At 50.3% G+C, this 20036-nt stretch overlaps 1 protein-coding gene across 50 annotated transcripts in view; it reads right to left on the bottom strand.

Annotated features, from left to right (window-relative positions):
- The window catches only part of EPB41L1 (erythrocyte membrane protein band 4.1 like 1), a 145737-nt gene that overhangs the window by 25467 nt on the left and 100234 nt on the right, over positions 1–20036 (bottom strand). For 13 of the 50 annotated variants that reach the window (XM_035302726.3, XM_035302717.3, XM_078370949.1 and 10 more), the window contains 7 exons: positions 19843–19930; positions 18802–18954; positions 15826–15923; positions 15400–15575; positions 12581–12729; positions 11612–11647; positions 8623–8805 (listed from right to left, as the gene is read on the bottom strand). In XM_035302726.3, coding sequence (XP_035158617.1) covers positions 8623–8805; positions 11612–11647; positions 12581–12729; positions 15400–15575; positions 15826–15923; positions 18802–18954; positions 19843–19930 — 883 coding nt within the window. Of the gene's footprint in view, positions 1–42; positions 1969–5734; positions 5840–8622; positions 8806–11611; positions 11648–12580; positions 12730–15399; positions 15576–15825; positions 15924–18801; positions 18955–19842; positions 19931–20036 lie in introns of all 50 variants that reach the window. The other 37 variants (XM_078370963.1, XM_078370979.1, XM_078370977.1 and 34 more) reach the window with 5 other exon arrangements.

The raw sequence follows: 20036 nt of genomic DNA on the forward strand, positions 1-20036 counted from the left end.
TAGGGAGCAGCAATGGGGGTGGGGGCTCAGGTGGCCAGTTACCCCAGTTCCAGTAGCTTCTGCCAGCGTGGTTTCACAGCCCGAATCGGGGGACACGGGCCCTGGTTCTGTGTGTACTTCCTGGTGGGATGCAGAAGTGTCCTCCCCGACGTGCCTGGTAGCCAGAGGCATCACTGTGGCTTTGGGGCCAGGAAAGTCCCCTGGGGGCTGGAGCTGGACGAAGCCCAGGTCTGAGAGCATACTCCACTGCCACTCTGTAGGTCCTGCAGGGGCCTCTGATGACAAGTCATTTGGAAGGGCCCTTGCATCACCCTGGCTCATTTGGCGAGTTTCAGCTCCATGGGTCTCAAATATCCGAATTTTATTGGCCACTGAGGTCTTGCTAATATCTTCTAGGGAGCCCTCTTGGCCCCCAGCCTGGAAAGAGGTCCTCTCCCTTTGCTTCCCTGAAGGGAACACTAACCCCAGAGGTATGCGCCCCTCACCTTCTTCAGGGACTACTCTGGGCTTTCTGCTGGTGATGGGAGGTGGCCTGCGCTCACCTCCTGTGTTAGGGGACACCACAAACCCTACTTGGTCCTTGGGCTCTGGACTGGCTTTCGAAAGATGGACATGTCTGAGAAAGGGCTCCCTGAGCTCCGAGGGCTCCCCTGACCCATGGGAGGCTGGGCTTGGAGAAGCTTCCTCCTGAGCTGCCAGGTCCTCCGAATGACCGGGGGAGGCTGGCAGGGGGATGATCACCTCCATGTGAAGAAATGCTGAGGCCTCGCAATCCTTCAGCTCAGCCCCGCCTTTCCGGGTGGGAACCGCTCTCCTGTCTTTGGGTGGGAAACTGCCTCTGTCTGGTTTGGCTGGCTTCCTGACATTCGGAGGGACAGCCTGAGGAAGGGCGCAGGCCTGGGGGTCGGGATGCATACCTCCTCCTCTGTGAGGAAGGCGGTTCTTCAGTTCCTCTGAGGGACTTTTCAGAGCCTTTCCCAGCAAATCTCCACTCACAAGGGCCTCCTCCTCGAAGGCTGTGCTGGCTGTTGGGTGGGTAAACGATCCTTCCACTCCCCACTGGGCATCTTCGCAGTCTCCAGCAAATGTCTGTGTTGCAGTAGGTCCCTTCAGGTCACCAGGTCCTCCATGGTTCTTGAGGGTCCTTGCCCCTTCCTCTGGGGAAGCCATGTGGGCTTCGTCCTTGCTCCTGCTAGAAGCGGTGGCAGAACCTCTCAGGTCTGAGGAATTAGGTGACGGCCTGGGCTCACCTCCAGGAGGGGCATCCAGGTGCCCTTGTCTCTCCTCCAGGGGTGGAGGGAAGACTTGGTCTTCTGAGTCTTTTTCTTCATAGTTTAAATAGAAGCTCCTTTCTGCAAAGAAGGTATCAGTTTCATCGCTCGACTCAGCTCTGGCTTCTGTGTGGGCTGGATCCAATAGAAACGACTGGAGTCCTCCCTTGTTGGAGGCTGAAGAGAGGACGTCCACCTCTGCTGGCCCGGTCCCTGGAGCAGTGGGCCTCCCACAAGTGTGGAGCTCCTCCAGCCCCTTTCTCAGCTCTGTCTGGCCCTCCAGCTGACCATCTGACATGCAGCGGTCCCTGATGGTTGCCTCTCTGGTATCTGCCTCCCTGAGCTCAGAGCCCTCGAGGAGCTTTTCCGCCAATGTGTGGTCTGAAGCCAGGGCAGCCCCTTCCGGGCCTTCCCTGATCCAGGGGACTCCCTCCCACACTGACTCAAAGTCTTCAGGACTTGCAATCATTCTTCCTCGTTGCTGGGTGTTTGCTCTTCTGGTTCCCACCATTTCTTCCATGGCCACTTCCACCTTGAACTTGTCCACCAGAACGTTTACCCTGGAGAGTCTGCCGTCGGCAAGGATACCAGCAAGGCCTGACTGCCTTTCTTCCTGCTGGGTGGTGGTCACTTTTAGGAGACCGAGATCTTCTGGCCTAGTGTACTGTCTTTCTATAAATACCCAATGCTCTGAACCCTGTGTTTCAATTGGAGCAAGAAGAGTTAACGTGAAATATCAGGCACCTGAAAAATGGGTGTTTTTCCCTTTGTAAGAGGGGACCAATCTCTCATGGAAAGGTTTGACTCTGGGACAGCACATCCCCAGAACTGGCTGGGGGGAGGAAGGCATGACAGTGCCAGCCATTCTCATCGAGGTCACTCTACCCCATCAGGCATGTGATAAATTATTGACCAATTTTCCTCAACCATTGACCCCAACTTAATAAAATGGGATGGGGTATTATGCCTTCCCCCATGTCAGCCATGAGGAAATGGAGATCCATGGATGGGCCAGGACCCTTCCTCTTCCTTTTTTTTTTTTTTACTTTTGTATTTTTAGTAGAGATGGGGTTTTTGCCATGTTGGCTAGGCTGGTCTCGAATTCCTGATCTCGTGATCCTCACTTGGCCTTCCAAATGCTGGGATTGCAGGTGTGAGCCACCATGCCTGGCCCCTCTTCCTCTTTTAATAACATAACTGCCACTGTCAGAGGGGGAGGTCGTTTCTGTCACGTGGCATCTAAATGTTAGAGCCGAAAGTACTCTTACGATTTATCCAGTCTCATCTCCTCATGGTGTAAATAAGGAAACAGGCCTGGAAAAGGTCAGTGACTTGCCCGAGGTCACTGTTAGGAGAAGGCAGAGTCAGGAAAAGAAAGCCTGATTTTTGAGGCTGGAGATCTTTTCTAACTTATTTTACAACCACAGGATATGGGTGCCAACTGTGATCTAACATCAAGATGAAGGGATGCATTAAGCTCCATAGGCCACAGCCTGAAATCCAACCTTTCTACGAGGGCTTCTGGGAAGAAAGCAGAGTAGTTGTGGAGATACAATATGGCCAGGTTAGTGCCAGGCACCACAGTGGCTTAAACAGCTTGAACACTGTGGGTTTCGATCTAAAAGAAACAAATACCAGGGCCCATTCTATTTCTAACAAACCCCATCAAAAGAGCAGAAAAGGACTGACCAGAATGCATCAAGGAAGGGAGAGAGCTAAAGATCCAAGCATCATCGTGCATCAAAAGCATCCGAGGCTGGTGTGGTGGCTCACACCTGCAATCACAGCACTTTGGGAGGCCAAGGTGGCCAGATCACGAGATCAAGAGATCGAGACCATCCTAGCCAACATGGTGAAACCCTGTCTCTACTAAAAAGTACAAAAAAATTAGCCAGGTGTGGCGGCAGGCGCCTGTGATCCTACCTATTCTGGAGGCTGAGACAGGAGAATCATTTGAACACGGGTGGCAGATGTAGCAGTGAGCCAAGATTGTGCCACTGCACTCCAGCCTGGCAACAGAGCGAGACTCTGTCTCAAAAAACCAAACCAAAACAAAAAACCAAAAGCACTGTCAGGCCATCTCCCAACGGCTTCTACCTCCCCCAAGAGTTCCTCAAACAATGCCTGGGAGGGGATGATGGACTTCTAAAATGGTTAGAAAAGCAGGAAGGTCACTGGGTTTTTCATCTTCTTGTAGCCACAGGATTACTTCCCACAAAATTCTAATGGAAGTCTGGGATGTGACAGAAATACAGAGCTGCCCTGGCGAAGGTGGGGGTGTGGGCTGCCTTAGTGCCTTGAGGTAACTCCCTCCTTTGAAATCATTGCTGAAACTAGAGCCCCTCTTGATGCAGATATGGAAACTGAGACCTGGAGCAGCATCTTGCCCAAGGCCACACAGGGAGCAAGTGGAAAGGCAGGCCTCGAACTCAGTCTCTGATGCCAAGTTCTGTGAAGTGTGTCCTCTCCACCCTACCATAACCACCTCCACAGGGAGATGTGCCCAAAACTGCTCCTGGCAGCAGGAGGGGGAAGGTTTATATGACCTTGGGCTCCTTTTCAGGTTATGACTTCATGAGGAGTCGGTTCATCCCACCCCACTGGGAGCAGTCTGTCAGATCCCTTAAGGTCTGATGAATTCTGGACCAAAACCCTCTGTTCACCACTGCATTTTGGCAAAATCTCTCTGATTGCCAGGGAATCAGAACCCATTAAGATAATCTTGTCCATGGGAAAGTGAGATAAAAGGAAGGGAGAGGCTGGGAGTAGTGGCTCACACCTGTGATCCTAGCACTTTGGGAAGCTGAGGTAGGTGGATCACAAGGTCAGGAGTTTGAGACCAGCCTGGCCAATATGGTGAAACCCTGTCTCTATTAAAAATACAAATATTAGCCCAGCGTGGTGGCACATGCCTGTAGTCCTAGCTACTCGGGAGGCTGAGGCAGAAGAATTGCTTGAACCCAAGAGGCAGAAGTTGCAGTGAGCTGAGATCACGCCACTGCACTCCAGCCCTGGTGACAGAGTAAGACTCTGTCACAAAAAGAAAAAGGAAGGGGGAAGGTCTAGGAAAAGTCTGGTCATTAAGCCTTCAGGACCACAGCTCCTGAACCATCCCAAAAGAATGTGCTTTGAGAGCCCACACAAGCCAGGTCCCTTTGCTCATCTCCTTGACAAGTGGGTTCCTTCAGCTGCCTCCATTTCAGCTGTACTCACATCATCTACTTGGCAATGATAGCCAAAGCTAATCAGTAAGCCTCCTTCTGGAACATTCCTGCCCCAATTCTAACTAGCAACTAGGCTGGACAAGCAGGAGTGAGTGGGGCAGGTGCTGGCAGAGAATGAAAAGTAAGACCGCAGGAAGAAAGGGGAATTGTGGTGATTGTTAGTTACTACGTAACAAGCAATGCCAGCCCTCTAAGTTATTAAATTTAATCCAAATGGAAACTCGTGAAGCATATATCGTCATCCTTATTTCAGAAGGGGAAACGGTATCCCGGAGGGGAGGGGCCATGCGCAAAATCAGACTGAGCAGCAGGGAGACGAAGTAAAATGTAGGATCCTGAAGAGGAAAAGAAGATTGAACAAAAAAAGAGAAAAACTTCCACAGTGCGAAAGCACTGGTGGAGCTACACACCTGGCCTGAGGGGTTGGTGTGAAAGTTGATCTATCTCGATTCATAAGATGGGATATTGTTAGGGTAGCCCCAGGTAGCCACTGCTCTGCAGCCATTCTTTCCCAAGCTAGGGGACCGTTGCTGCCTTGCTCGGAGTGCCTCCTGCTGTCATCTGGGGAAACTGCAGCAAGGGAAGCTACGCAACAGGGGTTGGGAGAAAGCGAGCCAGTTCTGCTTGTAGCTGTCTGCACCCGAGGCACGGACAGGAAACTCTCCAGCCCGGCAGTTCTCCTGACTACAGGCTGTTCAGTCCCCTCTTGGAGCTCTGGGTTGCATTTGAGGGCCTACCTTTTTTTTTGAGAAGGAGTCAGAGAAGACGCAGGAAGGAGATGGCTGGAATGTCATGCCCTAACTAGCCACTGCTAGACCTTATTCAGGCTTCTGAACAGAGGCAAGACCTTAAGGCAGAAGGCATTTGGGTGCCATGACCCCTGATCCTAAGCTTAGAAGTCAGAGCCTGCATCTAGAGTCACCTGCCTCACCAGGGCCTGAAGGAGGGAGGGCATTTCTGCCTCCCCTTCAAAGCCAAAGGCAATACAGGCTGTTCTGTCTTCCCAGAATGGTTGCAGTCCTGTCCCTCCTGAGAAACAATGGATGAGGGAGGGGCTGACCCTTTATGGATATCTGGGATGGGGACATTTCCTTATCACAGCATGGGCTACCTGTTGCTTCCATCTGCTTGGCAGAATCTGGTACATTCCCCTCACCCCAGAGAAAGTGTTTTCTTAAGACCACAGAGGGTGGTTCTGGGGGGCAGGAGGAAGGGGCACAGATAGGTGAAGACAGTAACCTCAGGAGACGCTGCGAGGCTTTTCTGAGTGAACACTTCCAAGCCTGTGGCTGCTCCAGGCTCAGGTACCAAGTCCTGCTGAGAGATGTCCTGGGTCCTCTGGGACTGCAGGGGAGGCCCAGAGCCAGAGGAAAGGGAAAGAGGGAGGAAGGGAAGAAGCAGAGACAGAGACAGGAAAAGAGGGAGAGAGAAAAAGTAGGAGAGACACATACACACACACGAAGTCCATAAATAGCCCAGCTTTTTAAGTCCCACATCTATAGGATTAGTGGATTCGGTCAGGGAGTAGCCACTGTGTGGGGTGAGCTAGGGAGGGACTACCCTTCTGAGCCACTTGCGGGAGGGAGGCCCACAGTCAGCCCCAGGGCCCTTCTCCCGTGGCCTGCCCACTCTCATTCAGAGATGCTGGGGCCATACCATTCAGACGCTGGTTCCAGCTCTTCCCTGGATGTCTTTGGCTTAGGCTATGGTTCAAGCCTGCAGCATGGATTACAGCCCCCTTTAAACATTCAAACCTGGGTTTGGCAAAAAAGTTCCCACTGTTTTCCCCTTTGCCCAGTTGGGGCCCAACAATATATGAGGAAGCTGCTAGGAATTCTGGATGATACAGGCATCTGTAGGACACTCCCCACAAGGCTGGTTTTTGGATCAGGGATTCTAGTCACCATCAGCAATAGCCCCATGACCACCCAGCACCTTCCAGTTGAGAAAGTGCTTTTATATTCATTATTTCTATGTTCCCAACTACCCTATGGAATGACGATTCTGGTCCCCCTACAGATGGACTAGGCAATGAGGCTCAGAAAGGGGAAATTACTCGCCCAAGGACCCAGTCAATCCTTGTCTATGACACCTCCCCATCTCCCCAATCTTCAAAGGCCCCTAAATGTCAAGGGGGCCTGTAAGCCAGTTTCTGGATGGATGGTCCATAGCTCCAGGGTGAGCTCCTGGACCATAGTTCTTTCAGACAGTATACAGTACTTCTTGGGGTTGGGGGAGGGGCTGGGAGTTGAACAGATGCTACCTTTTATCGACTCATCTTCTAGCAGTTCTAGCTATCACCAGCAGGTGGGGCATACCCTACACCAGGCTACACTGAAACACTCCAGAGCTCTAGACTCCACTCCCCAGGGCTCATCCTCCCTTTCTCTTCTGGAGTCTCACTCTTTCAGTAGCCTCTGCATCCCACCTCACCCATAGCCAGGCCAAGACTGGCCAGCCCACAACAGGATTGATTAGAGGCCACGCTGAAGGGCAGGAGGGGCTGCTGTTCACTGGACCACCAGACCAGACCCCACCACCCAGTCCAGAGTCTTGGTTGTGCCAGAGGCAGAGGCCCTTCATGGACCAAGAGATCTGCCCTTCTTCCATGGCACCAGACTTAAAATCACCAATGAGGAAGCCACCACAGTAGCTGTCTCTGGACTCCTGCCTTACTAGACAAAGACCTCTGTTATCTGGCAGGTTCGGGCCATGGGTAGTACTGATCCAATCAAATGATCTGCTAATTAGATCACGGCTGCATCACCAATTTCTAAAGCATTAGAGGGCAGCACACACACAATTGACTCTCTACCTGGGTCTTTATAAGATTTGGTCTTGCTCCGAGGCAGCTGTGATTGAATAGCAACTACAATAGCCTGGGTCACAAGAAAATTGGGTTCTGGCTCCTCTTCCATCAGCTATGACACTGAACAAGTCCTTCCTCTTTCTGAGTCTCAGTGCCCCTGTCTGTAAAATGAAGGTTCTGAGCAGGTTCCCAGGGTCCTTCCAACTTTTACTTTATTGAGAAAGAGAGATTTTATTTGTTAAAGAAAAGTCATCTGTGAATGCCTCTAGTTAAGTTAGTATGCTTGACTTTAACCCTTTGGGTTGAAACACGCTTTCTTTATCCTGATTTGAAGTCAACCTCCTCTGTGGAAGAGTCTGGAACTCTCAAGTGAAGCAATAACTTACACTAAGCATTGAGGTACTCTGCTGGTCCTTCCTACACGCGTTATCCATCCCCACGAAGTAGGTGCTTTGATTATCTCTACCCAACGTGTCTCAGAGATGTTAAGTAACAAGCCCAAAGCCAACCAGCTAGCAAGCAGCAGAGCCGGAATTCGAACCCAGGCAGTATAAGCCTACATCACAATCGGGTTTGAGACCAGTAAGCAACAGCTCTAGGGAGAAAATACTTAAGTCTAAACTGGGGTAAAGATCGCCAAGATTTGGCGAGGGCTAAAAATACTGACCTGAGAATCTAAATGTAGAGCTTCCCCAAATCCTAACTTCATCTCTTTCTCAATCAAGAAAACACCCCACACTTTCCACTAGGAAAGGCAGTTCATGTGGGATCCTTTCCTGAAGCCTCAGAAGAAGGTCTAATTTCTGGGAAGAGCCCGTTCCCCTCCAGTGGGATCTGAAGCCCCTTCCACAAGGGACCACTCCCCGATCTGTGTTTTCACAATAGGCACAACAGGGTCTGGTTCTGGATGGAGCTTTTGGGATTCTTAAAACGTGTGCATGAAAACCCCTGCAGCACTTGTTCAAATGGCGGCGCCAGCACTGAATCCAAATACCCAATTCAGTAGGTATGGGCTGGGGTCCTGAAACCTGCATTTCTAACAAGCACCCCTTCCCCATTACGCTCTGGCTGATGGAAGGGGAGTATGCCAAGCTATCATGAGTCTTGAGTTTTTCATGTTTCAAGTTGGTCTCCAGGACCCAGATTTAGTGACTTTATCTCCCTCAGCCTCATCTACTACCCTCTCCATCCTCACCAGTCCCTAAAGCAGCAATGGGGGAAGCATACTGATGTGGAGGATCAGCATAAGTCAGTAGGTAAGTCACCCCAATGCCTCTTTACCCAAGGCCCCTATCCAGGGGTTCAGGGCAACACCTACCTCATTGGCTTTCTCGGGGGTGCCTTTGGGGGAGGGGGAGGCTGGTGAAGAGGGCAGCCTGCGCTCCCGTTCCCAGTCTCGATCCCGGTGGATGAGTTTGCTGTTGGGCTCCTTCAGGGTCCTCTTGAGTTCATTGATGCTGGCCTGGTGCTTCAGCAAGACATCCTCTGGCTTGTCTAAGAACTAGGGACAGATGGAGACGGTGGCGGTGTTAGGGGAACGGCTCCAAGTAGGGGATGCAGGGTGCAGGGGTGATGGCGGCAGTCATCATGACCACCCTCCACCAGCAATGTAGTTCCCACTCTGGCCTGTGTCACCCCTCATGGCAGCCCCAGAGGCCAACCAGGGCAAGGACAACCACGCCAACAGGTGCACAGCCCAAGGCACAGAGCACTGCAAATGAAGAACAGGAGACGTCTAGTCAAGCCAACTTCGCTTCTTCCCTGCCTGGCTCCAGAGCCTCTGAACACCGAGCTCTACCCAAAGCCCACAGGTCTGGGTGGTTCCCTTTGGTGCTACAAGCCCAGGCTTAGTCACAGAGGAGACTTCCCCCTGGTTACAACCAAGGCAAAGCTGGCGGTAACTGCCAGAGAGCTGTAAGAACTCACTAACCCTGTTCACTGGGCTGCTCTGGGTTGTTCAGGGGCCTCCTAGATCCCTCCTGGATCCCAGTGTCCACTTTCTGGTCAGGACTGGGGCCACTGTACTTAATAGGATATCCAGTCTTGGCCCCTCCCAGCCCAACATGCGTAACTGCTCGGGCCCTGGGGAGGCCACAGTACAGATCCTCCTCAGGCCAGGGACATTCAGGAGAATGGCCAATCTCCCATGCCAGGGAACAGGGGCAGGAACAGATTGTGTCCAGTCTCCTCTGTGATGGGTCACTACCTTCCCCAACCACCCAGACCTTCCAGATACCTTTCAGGTACTGACTCACCAATAGCAGACAGGGTGAGATACAGCCAGATAGAGAAACTAGGATGCTGTGGAGTGTTCAGGAAGATGAGGAGAATTAGACACCAGGAAGAAGAGTGGTTAAGTCCCAAGGCTGGGCACAGGAATTGAGCCAGGTACAGCTGGAGTTATAGGATTATAACTATATAGGGTAGTGTTACCCATTAAACTACCAAGTCTGGCTGGGCGCGGTGGCTCACGCCCGTAATCCCAGCACTTTGGGAGGTCGAGGCAGGTGGATCACCTGAGGTTGGGAGTTCAAGACTAGTCTGACCAACATGGAGAAAACTCGTCTCTACTAAAAATACAAAAAATGAGCTGAGTGTGGTGACACATGCCTGTAATCCCAGCTATTCGGGAGGCTGAGGTAGGAGAATCGCTTGAACCTGGGAGGCGGAGGTTGTGGTGAGCCAAGATCATGCCATTATGTAAACTCCAGCCTGGGTGACAAGAGTGAAACTCCATCTCAAAAAAAAAAAAAAAAAACTGCTACCAAGTCTGAGATCAAGCCAGTGCAGCATGACAGAGTCATCTCCTTAGGTCAACAGAGGACGTGCTTTTAACAGGAGCTGGCAGGGACCTGCAAAAGCTGTTTATCTGCCTACTTCTGGGGCAAAGTGGTGGCTGGCAGCCTAAGGACCATTATCTGCAAGGCTGTTTAAAAATTCATGTTTTCTCAATTCAGGATAAGAAATGGACAATCTCAGCCTACTAAAGTCAGATCAGGTGATTCTGAAAGAACCACTGGAAGGTAAGCTTACCCTTGGACAAAGCTAGAATCTTCCCCTGCTCTCATCACTGGTACCCAAGGATCCACTATGGTTGACTCTCAGTGTCCCTTGGGAAGGAAACCAACCTAGTGAAGGCCCTGCTTTCCCTCCAGACATGTCTGTTCCTCAGGCATCTCTTCCCAAGCCGAGCTGTCCTTGGGACAATGGCTGCCTGACAGGTCACACCTGATGGCGTTTGCACAGGGAGGGGGCTTGGGCTGCAATGAGTAGTGAGTCCCAACCTGAGATATAGTTTGTTATCTTCCATCCCAACCTGCCCCACAGCCTCTGTGGGTGCGCTGTGCTCCTGAAGGCTATGGGGAACAGTGGGATCCCGGGATCCTTCAAGGTTAAGGGCATTGGAGAAACCTAGTCTGAACGCTTCGCTGTGAAGACAGGGAACTGGGGCCTGAGGGGACTTTTCCAAGACCTTCAAAGAGCTGGGGGCAGAAGTGGGGTTGAAACCCAGATCTCAGGACTCCAAGGCCAGGCTCCTATGTCCCAGCCTCTGGCCCTTTCCTTTGGCAGCCCAAGAATAAACCCATTTCTCCTGCAGCTAAAGTTCAAATGAAGAGTTAGTGACTGTGTGAGAGGTAATAAGTGGTTAACACAGGAGGAACAATTTGGGGGAAACAACAAATAGGAAGGAGACAAGGAAAGGAGGAGAGAAGGAGGAGGTTTTTGCCAGAGCTGAGCAGTGGGCCCTGCCTGGGGAAGGTGTGGGACTGGAGTTGGCGCAGATGCAGATAGATGTGCTCTGAGGTGCCTCCCTCCCCACCCCAATCCCCACTCCCACATCTGGTAGCCAGTAGATACAAAAAGAAGCTTGGGGTGAGGACACAGGGGACAAAGATGAGATGGAGGTGGGACCAAACAGTGCTGTGGGGTAGGAGATGAATCTAGGGGAGGGGTGGGTGAGGGAGATGAGCTAAATGAAAGTGCAGAATGGCCTGGAAGAGCTGATGGTACAGGAGGGATGGTCAGCAGGTGAGCTGCAAGTATGGAGGACCAGGCGAGCTGGAGAAAGCTGAGGAAGGCGGGAGAGACAGCCGATTGGCCAGGAGAGTCTAAGAAGGGAGCGATGAGCTTATGGGGTGGTAGAGTGGGGAACAAGGGCGGCTGCAGAGGGGAATGGCTGGGGAGCAGAGATGAAGTTGCAGCTGGGATGGTACCAGGGAAGTGAGCCTGGGATGGACCTGTGGGATGGTGACAAATGGCTGGGGATGGAAACGGCTGGGTAGGGAGAGACAAGTCCCATGCAGTACCTCCTGCTTGTGTCTCGGCGTGGTTTCCTGCTCCGGCTAGTGGGATGTGGTAGGAGGGAAAGAAAGCAGCAGGGTCAGTAGAGCAGATGGATTACAGATGCCACAATGGACTTGGTCCAGCAAGGAGCCCAGAGCACTCACACTCGACCAAGTGGAGGCCAGGGCAGCTGGGCGGGCCACCAGCAGGGCAGTGAGGTAGTCAGAAGGTGCAGCCGTGAAGCAGGGCACTGTCCCAGGAAGGCAGAAAAGGGAACTAGAGGCCAAGTGGGCAGAGCCACACTCTGCAGACAGGATGTGAGGATGGGGTTTCCTGTCTCTTGCTGTCAGTGGGAACATGTTCAAGGCGCTGTGCTCACAAGGTAGATGGAAAGAAACCTGCTTAACAGCTTAATACAAGAGGAACCTGTGCGTGTGCATGTTTGCACATCTGCGTGCATGGATCTCAGGGTGAGGGATGCAAACATCTGTTACTGAATGCATGTGAGGCTGACGTCATGCACTCCCGCACAAGCGTGTACACACAGATACTGGGAGTGTGTGTGCACCTGAGTGTGGTGTGGGGCAGAAGGAAGGGGACACACTTGTACCTCACACTCATGAGAGCTGTTGGTGACACCTGGTCATGCTCTGAGGGGAAAGAGAGTGGTGCAGATCCAATCCCAGTCAAAGGGGCAAATTAGGAGTGTGCAAAATGAGAATTGAGTCCTCCAGGGGACAGAGTCCCTCTGGAAAAGCAGGGCAAAGTCAGGGAGGGTACAGGGCGGGCAGTTTACCCACCCCCATGCCCACCCCAACCCAGGGAGGGCCAGGTATTGAGCATGACCGAAAGGCAAGGCCCTGCCCATGGTGCACTCCATAGCAAGGGTGCGTGGCTGTGGCTAGGGGCACGTGAAGGCCAAAACCGAGGCTAGACCTCAGGTCAGCCTCCTGATCCCCAGGGCAGAGGGTACAAGAAAGCCAGGCTCCTACCTTTAGCTCCTTGATCTTGGTTGGGGTCCTGACTTCTCCCTCCTCAGCCTCTGACCGTCGCCCCCCAGACTCGCCATCCTCCTCCCGCTTGTCACCTTCAGGCCCTGCATCATGGTTCTCGCTGACTGAGGCTGGGCGGGAGAACTCTGCTGAAGTGGGTGGAGATGGTGGGGCAACCATGTGAGGCCCCTCCCAGAGAATGAAGAGAGAACCAGCCCGGCCCTGCCCAACCACGCGTGGAGTGGAGCCAACTCCTCCACACCCCTGACCCGTTGCCCAGAGGGGTGAAGTAGACTTCTGGTCACATGGTCAGGGAGTGGCAGAGCTGCCTCTCAGCCCAGGACTCCTTCCTGGTTTCTACAGCCCTAGAGCCTGGGTTCAAATCTCAACGTCTCTTCTTGATTGTGTGACCTTGTGTAAGTTACACAGTCTCTCTGGGGTCTTCATTTCCTCATCTAAAAGCAGTGCCTGCTTCAGAAAGCGGAGGTGAGGAATGAACAACCTAACGTATGTAAGTATTTATTGAAGAGTGGCTGGCACAGAGTGAGTCTTCCATCAGCGGCGGCCCATAAATACTGCTGTTTTGGTTGTGGTGGCTGTGGCAGGAAACTCACTTGTTCATCATTTAGCATCACACAAATATTGTGAGATTAGCTTTACTAGTGAAAGCTATAGTCTAAAGCTTGCAACTGATGTACCTTCTTTATAAATTAGGGAGAATTCAGGGGCACCCCTGCAATAACTCCCTTCTCACTCACTGGTATTCCAAACTGCTTTTCTGAATAGGAATGGAGGGGTAGAATTACAGAGTTCTCCACAGGCATTGGGCATAATCCGACTATGCCCAACCATGGATTGTGTCTTGGTGGAAAATAGGCTGAAAAACACAGGTTTAAAATAACCAGAGCTCAGATTATCCTTGGGGTTGGCCTAGATTTTAAAAAGAGGATAATTATCCTTTCTATTCATATACACTCCCTTTGCAAAGTACCCATTTATGCATACATTTCCTTTGATTTACACAGTACCCTGTGTTGATGGCTGGAATGGGAATGACTTATCCCAATTTTACAGAGGATAACTGAAGATGTCAAGGAAGAAAATATCCCACTGGTGACCCTTTGGTGAGTTGCAACAAGGACCAAGGCCTCCTGGCTTAGAGTCCAAGCTTCTGTTCCTCTCCAATGAGCTTCACCAGCTCTGGGCTAACCTCGGCTACCTGCCAGAATCTGGGCTTCATCTGGCCCCTGACGTGTAATGGAAGTAACAGAGGAGGGACCTTTCCCTTTGCATAAACCCCAGTTGTCAGTCCTTTGTCTACCCAAGGAGAAGAAGGAGCTTCTTCAGCCTCAGATGAACCCTTGCACAACTACACATCTTTTAAACATGCACAGGAGTCCTGAGACGGGTCTCATTTTCATATACCAGAAAAAGCATCAGACTTTCTTGATCACTTAGCAAACTCCTAGGTATCCCTCAAAACCCTGCCCAGGTGGCACCCTTTCTGCAGAGCCCTTTCTGCCCCTCCTAGACTTAATTCCTCCCTCCTCAAGGCTGCTCTGCATTCTGCACATGCTTCTCCCATTGCTTGAACCACATCAAAATGCTTACAACCTGCATTCTATGAGCTCCCCAAAGGAAAGGGCCAAATCTATTCACTCTAAATACTATACCCAGGACCCAATACAAGGCCTGGCACACATATAACACTCAGAAAATACAAGTAGAACTAACTTGCTTGGAGGCCTGCCCCAAGGTATTCTGGGAGTATCCATGGTTTCCCCACCCAAGTCCCCACTTCTCACCTTTAAGCCACTCTGTACAAATCTAAAAACAATAATAATGGGTACAATTTCTTAAGGTGCTACTATATGCCATGGAATGTTTTCTAGGCATGATCTCACTTAGTTTTGCCTAGAACACAGCAAAGTATGTACTAATTATTTCATAGAAGAGGAAACAGCTTGCTTATGGTCACACACCCGATCATTCAGGTATTTATGAGCCACTTCCTGTATCCAGAGAACAGCTGTTGACTGTCAAGGCTGAAATTTGAATTCAGATCTGCATAATCCTGAATCTCCCCAGTGCCCCCTGTGACTTGTGAACATCACCCACAAACTCTAGTATGTACATCCTGGGCAGAGACTTGGGCCCTGAAGAGTGCCGATTTCATAGGTCTGGGGCAGAACAGGGAATTTTCATGTTTAACGATGTCAAAGGTGACTCTGATGAGCCGTGGTCTGTGCAGCACATGTAAAGCCCCGTCTGCTTGCCACAGGACTACATAGGACCAGTTTTCACTGATGTTAAAGGCAGCCATCAGTCCAACAGAAATGGGGACAGTGGAGAGTGCCATGTGGTTAGATTGTCAATCAGCCCAGAGCCCAGTAGAACCAAAAGACTGATCAGGAACTATGCCCTGGTCTCCCAGCAGATAAGGCATCATCAGCTCCACACCGCACTCACAAGACACCATTCTCCTAATACGATGACGATGCTAAGCTTTTTGTGGATTGCTAAGCTTTTTGGATAGGTGGTCTAAAACCACATGGCTGAACCTGGGTCCCCAAAGGACCACAACTCAGGGAAGCTGTGGGAAATCCAGAGGGTGGTAGTGTCACATCCCAAGTGGGAGTGAGCTGTAGATTTGGACTAAGCCACCAAGAGCTGCCCAGGGACAGCATTTGTCTCGAGGGGCCAGCCTGGTGCAGATGAACTTGGGACGCATCTACCACTTTCCTGCAGAACCCGGCATGTCCACTCAACCACTTCCCTCTAAAGACCGTTCCCCCCAAGCCCTCCGATTTGGGCCATACCTCCATCAAGGCTGCGGGACATGGTGTACCGTTTGCTGGAAGAACGTTCAAAGAAGGGCGCAGGCCGGTCAATGAGGGCGCTGGCCTGACGGGTCTGTGCCTGGGTCCTCCCACTATACCGGAACTTGGAGCCCATCACCAGGAAGCCCTTGGGTGGAGGCTCAGGGGACACCAGCCTGCAGTAGAGGGATGGAGGGGAGGAGGGGGGATCAGACCTGCATTCCAGGCCCAAGGTTAGACCACAGCTGGACTTCCATCCCACCAACTGTGACAACTCAAAGTGGTCCAGGAAGAGAGAGACCTGGGGAAAGGGAGGAGGACTTTCCTAGAGTTCTCACTAACTCCTCCCCCTGCTCCCCTTCCCCCTCCCCTCCATACACATGGCCTCTGCCCCATCCCCATATCCCCATCCAAGGTCAGGCTCACCGGAAGAATGTGTGATGCTCAATGCAGACCTTCCACAGTCTCTTGGCTGACCGGTGATTTGGGAGCTTAAAGCCGATTGTGCTCTCAAATTGTTCATACTGGAAAACCAAGAAGAGCAGGTTAGAGGCGGAGCCTGAGCCCACTCTCACCACTAGCCCATTTTTTGTTTTTTATTTTATTTACTGAATGTTTTTTGAGACACAGGGTCTTGATCATTTGCCCAGGCTGGAGTGTGGTGGTGTAATCATAGCTCACTGTAACCTGAACTCCTGGGCTCAAGGGATCCTCCTGCCTCCCAAGCAGCTGGAACTACAGTCACATGACACCATGTGGCTAATTTTTTTTTGTAGAGAATGGGTCTCACTATGTTGCCTAGGCTGGTCTCCAACTCCTGGGCTCAAGCCATCCTCCTACCTCAGCATCCTGAAGTTCTGGGATCACAGATGTGAGTAAAATCCTTTCTGAGTTCTTCTCAGGCATCTGAAACTTTGACCTGTTCATTCACTGAATCAGTAACGGTGACTGAGCCCTTATTCTCTGATGGGTCCAGTGCTACACATTAGAAACATGTGGAGATCAAGACAGAAGACTCTAGTGGCGGAAGGGGGCCTCCGATAATACATAAGCAAACAAGATAATTGCAGAGACTGATCAGGGCTACAGGGGAAGGGAGATGTGTGGTGTGGCAGAACTGGGAAGGCGTCGGGGCTGCTGCCATTTAAAGAAGAGCAGGGGATGCTCTCTAGACAGGTGGTCTTGAGCTGACAGTTAAAGAATGAAAAGGAACCAGCTACGTGAGAAGCAGGAGATGGGGAGACACTTTCAGGTAGAGGAAACACCACATACAAAGCACTCAGGCAGGAAAGAGCTTGACTTATTCAAAGATCTCAAGGCCAAAGGGACTAAAGTACCTTGGGCATGGGGCAGTGTGGCCAGGGATGGGTGGAAGTGGTGGGTGGCCGTGGAAGGAGTTTGGACCTTAGCCCAAGAGCTAAAGAGAGTTCCTGAAAGGTGTAAGTAAGGGTGTGAATGGGAAGGGAGAGTGAGCTTGCCATGATCTGATTTAGGAGACTTTTAAGATCTCTCTTGCAGCTGCGAGGAAAATGGCCTGGAGAGCCCCAGAGGCCAGGGAGGGCAGTGAGAAGGCCCTTGTAGGCGCAGTCACAAGACGGAGGCTGCTGGAGGTGGGTGTGGTGGAGAGGAGGAGAAGCAGATGGGTTCATGTGTGTTCTATAGGTACAACCAAATGGGCTTTTTGATGGGTGAGATGTGGGGATTGAAGGAAAAGAGGTGTAGACATATACATGTTTGCATTTGTGGGTACTATGTGTGTAGCCAAGTCTATGTATCTTAAAATGTGTACAAACTTCCATACTTACAGCATGTAAGTAAATACACAAACTTTACACAGACATGTATTCATTTATCTGTGTGACCTGAATGCATACCATACTTACAACATGTAAGTAAATACACAAACTTTACACAGACATGTATTCATTTATCTGTGTGACCTGAATGCATACCATACTTACAGCATGTAAGTAAATACACAAACTTTACACAGACATGTATTCATTTATCTGTGTGACCTGAATGCATACCATACTTACAACATGTAAGTAAATACACAAACTACACAGACATGTATTCATTTATCTGTGTGACCTGAATGCATACCATACTTACAGCATGTAAGTAAATACACAAACTTTACACAGACATGTATTCATTTATCTGTGTGACCTGAATGCATACCATACTTACAACATGTAAGTAAATACACAAACTACACAGACATGTATTCATTTATCTGTGTGACCTGAATGCATACCATACTTACAGCATGTAAGAAATACACAAACTTTGCACAGACATGTATTCATTTATCTGTGTGACCTGAATGCATACCATACTTACGACATGTAAGTAAATACACAAACTTTGCACAGACATGTATTCATTTATCTGTGTGACCTGAATGCATACCATACTTACAACATGTAAGTAAATACACAAACTACACAGACATGTATTCATTTATCTGTGTGACCTGAATGCATACCATACTTACAGCATGTAAGAAATACACAAACTTTGCACAGACATGTATTCATTTATCTGTGTGACCTGAATGCATACCATACTTACGACATGTAAGTAAATACACAAACTTTGCACAGACATGTATTCATTTATCTGTGTGATCTGAATGCATACCATACTTACGACATGTAAGTAAATACACAAACTTTGCACAGACATGTATTCATTTATCTGTGTGACCTGAATGCATACCATACTTACAACATGTAAGTAAATACACAAACTTTGCACAGACATGTATTCATTTATCTGTGTGACCTGAATGCATACCATACTTACAGCATGTAAGTAAATACACAAACTTTGCACAGACATGTATTCATTTATCTGTGTGACCTGAATGCATACCATACTTACAGCATGTAAGTAAATACACAAACTTTACACAGACATGTATTCATTTATCTGTGTGACCTGAATGCATACCATACTTACAACATGTAAGTAAATGCACAAACTTTGCCTCGAACTCCTGACCTCAGGCGATCTGCACACCTTGGCCCTCCAAAGTGCTGGGATTACAGGTGCGAGCCATCATGCCCAGCCGTATGTGGTTATACTTTTATTTAGGCTCCTCTCTCTCTCTATCTCTGTCTCTATCTCTCTCTCTCTCTGTCTTTATTTAGGCTCCTCTCTCTCTCTCTCTCTCTCTCTCTCTCTCTCTGTGTGTGTGTGTGTGTGCTAGCATGCACATACCTAAGGTGTGAAGTCTATGTAGTGAGCCACAGAAAAAGAAGGACTTCCCCCTACTCAGAACCCCAGAACTCCCTTCGACGCATCCTGGGTAGGAAATACCCAGGCCCAGCTGCCAGGGTCCACTCTGTTCTACTTGGTTCCAGTGCAGAGGTGGGTTTCCCAAGGCAGGCTCACCTCCCCAGGCCGGATCTTGATATAGAAGTTACTCCTCTTGTAGGAGATCTTGAGGATCTTGGGCCAGGCAAAGCGATTGATTCTCAGCCGGTCCCGGTAGATGAGCAGGCCATTGGCACAGACACCTAACATGATGTCGATGCCCTCAGAGTCCTGCATGAGAAGAGACCATGGAAGAGGAGGCCCAGGGCCATGCCTGGAAATGGCCTGCTACCCACCCCAAAAACTCTGCCCTGTGCTCTGCCTGTAACGAGCTCTCAGGAACAGGGCTACAGCCTCTATGCTGGAGTCCCACTGACCAATCCCTCCCACAGTCATTCAGTCATTCATGCATCCATTTAGGTATTTTTTGTTTTTGTTTTTTGAGTTTCACTCTTGTTGCCCAGGCTGGAGTGCAGTGGTGCAATCTCGGCTCACTCAACCTCCACCTCATGGGTTCAAGCGATTCTCCTGCCTCAGTCGCCCGAGTAGCTGAGATTACAGGCATGTGCCACCATGCCTGAATAATTTTGTATTTTTAGTAGAGATGGGGTTTCTCCATATTGGTCAGGCTGGTCTCAAACTCCTGATCTCAGGTGATCTGCCCTCCTCAGCCTCCCGAAGTGCTGGGATGACAGGTGTGAGACACCACACCTGGCCCCCATTTAGGTATTTATTCACCCACTCACTTGTTCCATCATTTGCTCTGCCAATCATTCCATCATTCATTCACCCAGCAAACATTTAGTGGCACACGCTTGGGTGCCAGGCTATGTACCATGTGCTGGGGATACAGAAATGAACTAAGGCCTATGTCTTTCCCTCATAATGCTCCCAATCTAGCAGTGGCTCAAACAGGTTCATAAATAAAATACATGTAGAAAATGATAAAGTTCATGAGAAAATAAAAGGTTATGGAACTTTGAGGAAGAAGAATGAGAACAGGAAAGGTTTCAAGTTGGAGGTAACACAGGTTCTGACACACCAAGCCCTAGGGAAAAGCCGGATAGTCTTTCGGGGTCACCATCCAGACACGAGGAGAACCCAGGAAGCCGGTGGTACCTTGGCATGGTGCAGGTCTACTCCGTACATGGAAAGCTTCTTGGCATTCTCTAAGAAGTGGATTTCTGCTTCTCCTGGGGTCATCCCCCTGAGGGAAAGAAAGCAGTAACAGGTGACCATGGGAAAGGCCCAGACTTGAGTCCTGCTGGCTGAAGGTGGCCACCATCAGAACTCATGATTCCAGCAAGTCTAAT

The sequence above is a fragment of the Callithrix jacchus genome, chromosome 5 (assembly GCF_049354715.1).
Source record: "Callithrix jacchus isolate 240 chromosome 5, calJac240_pri, whole genome shotgun sequence".
Lineage (NCBI taxonomy): Eukaryota > Metazoa > Chordata > Mammalia > Primates > Cebidae > Callithrix > Callithrix jacchus.